General features: G+C 31.3%; 1 protein-coding gene across 1 annotated transcript; it reads left to right on the forward strand.

The window, feature by feature from the left end:
- Positions 1-7,337: 7,337 nt before the first annotated feature.
- LOC101502407 (uncharacterized) lies at positions 7,338-8,397 on the forward strand. The gene is made up of 3 exons (XM_004490178.1): positions 7,338-7,636; positions 7,816-7,911; positions 8,076-8,397. The coding sequence occupies exons 1-3, from the start codon at positions 7,338-7,340 to the stop codon at positions 8,395-8,397; spliced, it is 717 nt and encodes a 238-aa protein (XP_004490235.1).
- Positions 8,398-8,723: the final 326 nt, after the last annotated feature.

Consider the following 8,723-nt stretch of genomic DNA (forward strand, 5'->3'; position numbering starts at 1 on the left):
GTTCAATCTGAGATATCATTAACATGTTGTTCTCATCATTCTTGAATGATTTTCTTATTCTAATCCCATCAGCCGTGTCTCCTATGATTTGTGTTTGAGGATTATCTCCAGTCGTTCTCCAGCTTTTTGGTGGAGAATGAAACGAAGATTGTTTATCAATCTCTGTTTTCTGCAAACTGTTTGCTGCTGTATTTCGATTTGAGTTTCCTCTTCCTCATATTTTTTACTTATATCTAAGTCATCAAACTCATCAAATAGTATGTGCATACTTATGTCTACAACATTAGTTCTTAAATTAAACACTCTATATCCTTTAGAATCAGTTGAGTAACCAAGAAAGATTGCTTTATCTAATTTTGCATCAAATTTTCCAATGAGATCTTTGTTGTTTAAAATGTAACAATAACAACCAAAGATATGAAAGTAAGAGATGTTTGATTTTCTATTTTTCCAAATTTCATATGGGGTTTTGTTGATGATCTTTCTTATGGATACACGGTTTAGAATATAGCAAGATGTGTTTATGACTTCAGCTCAAAAATATCTTTCAACATTTGACTCTTCTAAAATGGTTCTTGCCATTTCTTGTAGTGTTCTATTGTTTTGGTTCCACAACTCCATTTTGTGGTGGAGTTCTTGCACATGAAAGATTATGAGAAATGCCAAGTTCATCAAAAAAAGTTTTAAAAGAAGCATTTATAAATTCTCCTCAATTATCACTTCTTACAGAAATGGTGTTGGATTCTTTTTCATTTTGAACTTTTTTGCATAATATTTTAAATGCTTCAAATGCATCATATTTTTGTTTCAAAAAGAGAACCCAGGTAAATTCTACTAGACTTGTTGTTTTGACGGGCCCAAAGGGATCTATGTGAAAACTACTTTTGACTTGTTTTCCTTTTGCACATGCTTCACATATTTTATCTTTTTCAAAGTTAAGTTTGGGTAATCCTCTAACAAGATCTAATTTTGAGATTTTTGAAATGGTTTTCATACTGATATGCCCAGCTCTTTTATGCCATATCCATTTATCTTTATTGATTGATATAAAACATGATTCATCAGGTAGTTCTTCAAGATATAAAACATATAAATTTTTATTTCGATTTCCAGAAAATAGAATTTCCCCAGTTTTAGTTTTTCTAGTTTCACATACCTTTGGTTTGAAAATGACTTCACATCCATTGTCACATAGCTGACTTATGCTTAACAAATTGTGTTTTAAACCTTCCACATATTGAACATCAGTAATCTGAGCAGAGTCTGTCTTACCAATGGTTCTGTTACCTTTAATTTGAGCTTGGTAGTTATTTCCAAAAGTAACCGATCCTCCATCCTTCTTGATGAATGTCATAAAGAAGTTTTTATCTCCTGTCATGTGTCTTGAACAACCATTGTCCAATAACCAAGGCTTTCTCTTTATATTTGGAAATCCAACCTGCATACGATATTATTTCAGCCTTAGGTACCCAATATGTTTTGGGTCCTTGAGAGTTAGTTTTGAAATTTTCTTTCTTCTTAAGATAACATATCGTTCCTTTTTTATTGTTTTTTTAAACCAGTTGAATATTTACTTGTTGATTTCGAAAATGATTTAATAATATGGGTTTCAGAAGATTTTGAACTTGGTTTGAAAACATTTGCAGATCGTTCTCCTTTTCTGGAGAAGGTTCAACTTTTGTTTTGGAACTTTCTCCATTTTGAGAACAATCTGGAGAATGTTCTCCTTTTTGCAGTTTTACCAATACTTTCTTGGCAGAACGATCTCCTTTTTTAATCAAGCTCTTACTATTAATCTTTTCATCTATTTTTCTGAAATAGCAAGCAAATTCCAGATGTCCAAGTTTTTTACAATATGAGCATCTAGTTTTACATCTTTCTTCCTTTATTTCTGGGACAAATTTTTTTTTCATACAATTTTGTTTTTTGAGTTTGATTGAGGTCAACGCCAGCTTTATCAAAGATTCCTATTTGAGACCCCATAATTTTATGAAAGGTTTCAGTAGCTTTAATGAAATTTAATAAATCTGTTTTAAGAAGTTCATTTTCATTTTTAAGGCGAATGTTCTCCGTTTTCAGAGCAGAACGTTCTTGACCTTCTTGTTTTTCAAAAAAAAAAATTTCTTCGTTTCTTTTAGCTCTTGAGTAATATTTTTGAGCATATTATTTTGAGCTTGACTTTCTTTTTTTTCTTCTTTCTCTTTATGAAATTGTTCTTTTAAGAAACTACATTTTTGAATAAGGAGGTTTGAGTCATTTAACAAGTTATCAAATTCTTTTCCCATTTTTTCACATAAATAACAGGGTTCCGAATTTATTACCTCATCTTCTTTTGTTCTTGCCATTAAGCATATGTTAGCTTCTTCTTCTTTTTTAGTTTCTGATTCTTCTGAATCATCCCATGTTTCCATCATTGATTTCTTTTTGAAAGGAAATCATTTTGGTGGATTTTTGTTTGAGGGACATTCTGCTTTGTAATGTGCTAATTTATTACATCCAAAACATGTGACTAGGCTTTTGTCTACCTCTGTTTTGGGATTTTTGTTTTGAAATCCATTTTTGATTTGATCTGTTCTTCTCATCATTCTCTGTATTCTTCTGGTGAGAAGAGCAATTTCATCAGCATCTTCTTGTTCGTTTTCTTCTGGTTCCTCCTCTATTTGTGCTGTGATTTTTTCTTGAGATGCTTTTAGTGATATTGCCTTTCCTTCTTGATTGGTTTGTCTTCTTGTAGCAGTACTTCATGTGCTCTTAATGTTCCAATTAATTCTTCTAGGGGAAGTGATTCAAGGTTCTTGGCTTGGCTTATAGCTGTTACCATTGGTCTCCATATAATTGGAAGACACCTCATGATCTTTCTTACTCTTTCTTGAACTGTGTAAGCTTTGCCAAGAGAACACATTTCATTTACTATTGTTGTGAATCTTGAGTACATTTCATCAATGGTTTCTCCTTCTTGCATTTCGAATAATTCGAATTTCCTTATACCAATGTCTACCCTAGTTTCTTTGACATGGCTTGTTCCTTCATGGTGAGTTTGCACTGTATCCCAAACTTCTTTTGGCAGTTGTGCATTCATCTACTCTTTTACTTTCTTCCCTACTTAAAGCACATGATAAGAATAACTGAGCTTTAGAATTTAGAAGTACCTTAGTTTTATCATCAGTTGTCCAGTTTGTTTCTTTCTTCACGGCAGAGTTTGAGTCATCTTGATCTACCCTTGGTGTGAAGTCTTCATCTTGATCTACCCTTGAGACTTTAGAAACAGTTGCATCTTATTTTTCCAGAAGTAGTAATCTGATCCATCAAAGAATGGTGGTCTGTTTGAATATCCTCCTTCAACAATGTACTTTGCTATCGACATTCTTCTATATCTTTTCTCTAGCACTTGTTAGGTGTTTTTACTCTTTCTAGTGACCGAGCTCTGATGCCAATTGAAGTAGCAATGTCGATTTACAAGGAAGGGGGATTTGAATTGTAAATATATCTTTTTAAAAATTCCTAAAACAAACTCAAGTTTTAGATGATCTTGGTTAAGAAAACAGAAAAACGGAGAATGTTATTTGTTTTTATTATAAAACGGAGAACGTTCTTGGTTAGCTTATAAAACAGAAAATCAGTTTGTGTTTTATCTTAGTTAATCAATCAAGCTTAATAAATAAAGAGATAAGATAGAGAATACCACACAAAGATATATCATGGGATTTTTCCACTAAGTGTTTAAAATAAAGAACCTTCTTGATTTTACAACACCTAGTTCAGATCAACATTGATCTGTTTCAATCTCTATTACTTTCCACCCAAAAAGTAAATGCAACACCTATCTAACTTTGATAGGATTTAATACAATCTAAACAAACTATAATATAACTCTTATAATTTGAGTTTTTACAATAAGATTGTTTTTTGATAGAATATGAGATTTCTCAACTCTTGTATGAGATTCGATTCTTTACAAAGAAATCAGTAGTAATCACGCAATCAGTGGAGATTGATTGGTCAAGATGCTGTGACAATCAATCTTGAATCTGGAGATCGTTCTCCGTTTTGTCCAGAATGATCTTGTTTCAGTTTTGAGCTGTTTTTCTTTACTTTGCTTGATTCTGTTCTTTAATTAAATTCACTCAAAAGCACAAGTTAAATTAACATAACATTTTAGAATCATAATTAACTATCTTAATTAACCTTTGTTTATTTTCATCAAAACTTTAAATATAGAGTTTGTCTCAACATGCGTCATATGTGTGGTAGTAGAGTCATTTCAGGACAATATGGAAAACAAAACTTTACAATAATATCATTCAATCATACGAAAATTTAAGCACTACATGCAGCAAGTTGAGGTCTTTGATTCTACCAAAACAATAAACTTGTGGCTTTTCTTCTAAAAAGGATCATTGCTTGTGAAGATAATATTATATTCACTACTAATATGGCAAAGAGTATAATAAAGGGATTAAACAAATTTTCTAGAAGTCACCACTAAGTGAACTTTTTGAGCAACTAGTATGAACAATTGATTTGTCTTTATCAACTCATATATAATTGTCAACACGAGGGAAATATATAGGATGTGAAAGCAATTGATTTTGTCACTTTGGTTTTGTCTCATTGAATTTTTCTAATAAATTTTTTAATAAGATAATTTCTCGCAAAATTGATATTGCATTTTTTTTCCTTCACCAGTATCTTTTTGCACTGAATTTTTTCTAGTTAGATTTTAATTAGACATATTCTCGTTCGACATCTAAAAGAGAGTATTATGCATATTTATAATTGTGAATGTCTATTTCTCCCGGCCTTCCACATTCTTTGTATGATTAGAACACCTATTAGTTAGTAACTTTACTAATGATATTTACTTCTAGTGTTAATGTGATGGTTTATACATATATACTTGTAATTAACTTATTACAAATTTTTTGTCTTAGAAATAAAACTCATATTAGATTATACATGAAACACTTTGAAGAGTACAATGTAATACTATATTTTTCTCGGTTATTCTCTTATCTTCATTCTTCTATATTTTACTATTTTATGCTTTATTTCATAACAAAACAAAAGTATAAAAAAATAAAAATTAGTATATGTAGTCCAAATTTGAATAAAATATGTCTACATATTTTTGTTTATATTTTGAAACTAAATATAATATAATCTTTTGACTTTGTGTATTGGGGCAGACAATAAAGTGCGCGTGCTCCATATTTTATGTTCATAAATTTATCTCCACCCACATCAATTGTCAACACTCACTTCATAAACTTGCAATGTCATACCATAGAAGTATAAAGAAATCCAAAATCTAAAACATTCAAAACATGAAACTAGTGGCTTTCTTTATATTTATTAAAAAATCCAAATATAGTTTATGTTTAAAGAACGGATTAAAACAAATTAACCCACAATTAAGTTTGACTTTGTTCTTAAAAAAACATCACTTACCAAATACCTGTGGGCCTAACAAACCTCTATGTAGTGGAATGCTACGGACAACGATTCTCCATACTTGAATGCAAAATCTATACGAAACATATATAACACTAGAGTATTATTTATTTCGTGTTTAGTATTTAGTTTTATAGTGATAAAATTTGATTTTATAAAAAAAATTACTTTCAATCAAATGATTCTGTAAAATTAATTTCGACTAAAAATGAGATTACGATGAGATAATTTATGTTTAAATTAATTCATATAAAAGTGAACTAAATGATAAAGTTAAAATTAAAACTTAGTTTTAGATGAATTTTTTTTAATTTTGACTTTAAATAATAATTAATTTTAAAAGTAAAATTAATTTTACTTAGGAACAACCAAATATATCAAAATCAATCCAAACATATACTAAACCAATAAATTAATTATGTATGAGTATCTATAGTAATTATTCTAATACAGGTTTTATTTATTTATTAATTTATTATGAAATCCGATAACATATATTTTTATTCTTTAAAGTTTTTAGTGAGTTCTTTTTTTTTTATTGATTTTCTCAATAAGAGGTAATCATATATAATTTGTGTCAAACACTTTTTTAATGACGATTGAACTCTAATTCACCATGATGTGAGAATCTCTCCTTCTACTAAATTCAACTCTCATGGGTCAATTAATATAAGTTGGTGTTTTTTTTAATCTTGTGAAGAGTATCCAATAAATTTATGAATTATTTGTTAGAAACTAAGAATGTTCTGGTAAAACTAGATTGATCAGAATAAACTAAGAATGTTCTTGGTATTAGAAAGTTTGTAATTAATGTTAAACATTGATTGAATGTAATAACTAATTAATTAACCACTTGATTAGTTAGTTAGGTAGTTAGATGACACTTAGAATGAACCATGTATAAATAATACATTTCCTTCATTCAATAAATAAGTCCTACAACTCATATGTTATGCTACTTTTCTATTTTCTTTCACTTGAATCAATAGCTTGAAAGCTAACAATTGGTATCCAGAGCTAGGTTCATTGACCCAAATTAAAGAGTGACAAACATGAGTGAAGTGTGAGGATCAAACACGAGTGAAGTGATGATGAGTTCAAGTGCAAACAATGGAAACTTTCCAGCCCACATGCCACATTTTGATGGAAAGAATTGGGATAGATAGAGAGTGCATATTCGAGCATTTTTTTGGATTTCAAGAAGTGTTAGATCATAGAAAAAGGTTTTAAAGATATGGGAGCCCATCCAACATAGGAGTAGAGGTTGAATTTTAAAGAAAACAAGAAGAAAGATTGCAAGGCCACTTTTATTCTTCATCAATGCCTTGACACAACCAACTTTGATAAATTTTTTATGGAAAGGATTGGGATAGATGGAGAGTGCATATTCGAGCATTGTTTGGATTTCAAGAAGTGTTAGATCATAGAAAAAGGTTTTAAAGATCTGGGAGCCAATCCAACATAGGAGCAGAGATTGAATTTTAAAGAAAACAAGAAGAAAGATTGCAAGGCCACCTTTATTCTTCATCAATGCCTTGACACAGCCAACTTTGCCACATTTTGATGGAAAGGATTGGGATAGATGGAGAGTGCACATTCGAGCATTGTTTGGATTTCAAGAAGTGTTAGATCATAGAAAAAAGATTTAAAGATCTGGGAGCCAATCCAACATAGGAGCAGAGGTTGAATTTTAAAGAAAACAAGAAGAAAGATTGCAAGGCCACCTTTATTCTTCATCAATGCCTTGACACAACCAACTTTGACAAATTTCTGATGCAAGAGTTGCAAAAGAAGCTTGTGATATTCTTGAAAAGTTTTATTCTAGAGAAAGCAAGGTCAAGAAAGTGAAATTGCATACCTTACAAAGAAAATTCGAGTTGCTGTAGATGGAGGAGCAAGAAAAAGTGTCTGATCTGATCTCAAGATTGAGGAGCATCACCAATCAAATGACTGGTTGTAGTGAGAAGTTAACTGAAGAGAAATTGTGTGAAAATATATTAAGATCTTTGCGTCCAAAATTCAATTACATTGTGTGTGCCATTGAGGAATCCAAAGACATTTCTATATTGAGTCTTGAAGAGTTAGAGGGAACTTTAGAAGTAAAAGAGTATAGAATGGAGGAAAGATGCAGAATGAAACCTGGTGATCAAGCGTTGGCAACACAAATGTACAAGAAGAGAGATCAGTAAAAGAATTGGAAGAAGAATAAATTCAAGAAATCTGAGGATAAGTCTGAGTCTTCATCAAAGGGAGGAAGTGCAAGTGGTAAACCCAAAGGAAAATCAAAGAACTTTGACAAGAAAAAGGTTCAATGTACAATTGTGAGAAATTTTGACACTTTGCTTATGAATGTTGGTCTGGTAGATCAAAGCATAAGAAGAAATACGAGGACGAGGCTGGTGCTACTCAAGAAGAGGCTGGTGCTACTCAAGAAGATGATTCAGACTCAAACACAATTTTGTTGATGAATACCACAAACAAAGAATGTTTTTTTGTAAGACTCAGAAATAATCTTGTTGATGGCCACCACAAACGAAGAAAATTCTTCTTCTCAATTCTGGTTTCTTGACACTGGATGTTTCAAATCACAAAGAATGGTTGATGGATATTGATACATCATGAAGGAGCAAGATCAGGTTTGCTGATGATAGAACCTTGGAAGCTGAGGGAGCTGACAACATGGTGATCAAGAGAAGAAATGGGAAAATAGTGGTGATTGAAAATGTGTTGTATGTGCCAGGAATGAAAAGTAGTTTGTTGAGAATAGCACAATTGATTCAGAAAGGATTTCAAATGGTTGTGAAGGATGGTTCCTTAGAAATATATGATGGGCAAAAGAAGATGATACTAAAGGCTCGTCTCTCAAAGAACATAACCTTTGTCATCAACATACAAGCTACAAATATCAAATGTTTGAAGGAAGTAAACTCATGTGATAAGGATTGATTTTGGCATGCAAGGTTTGGTCATCTGAACTTCAGGAGCTTGCAGCAACTAGGAACAAAGAAGATGGTCAGTGGCATTTCTATGATTGATGTTCCTAAGAAGGTGTGTGAAGTGTGTTTGGTAGGAAAACAATCAAGGAATTCCTTTAAATCACAAGTGCAAGCAAGAGCGAAGAACGTTCTTGAAGTGGTTTATAGTGACATATGTGGACCATTTGAGGTGCCATCATTTGGAGGTAATAAGTGTTTCATAATATTTGTTGATGAATTCCATAGAATGTTATGGGTTTATTTGATTAAAACCAAAGATGAAGCATTTGACATATT

Source organism: Cicer arietinum, chromosome 2 (genome assembly GCF_000331145.2).
Source record: "Cicer arietinum cultivar CDC Frontier isolate Library 1 chromosome 2, Cicar.CDCFrontier_v2.0, whole genome shotgun sequence".
NCBI lineage: Eukaryota > Viridiplantae > Streptophyta > Magnoliopsida > Fabales > Fabaceae > Cicer > Cicer arietinum.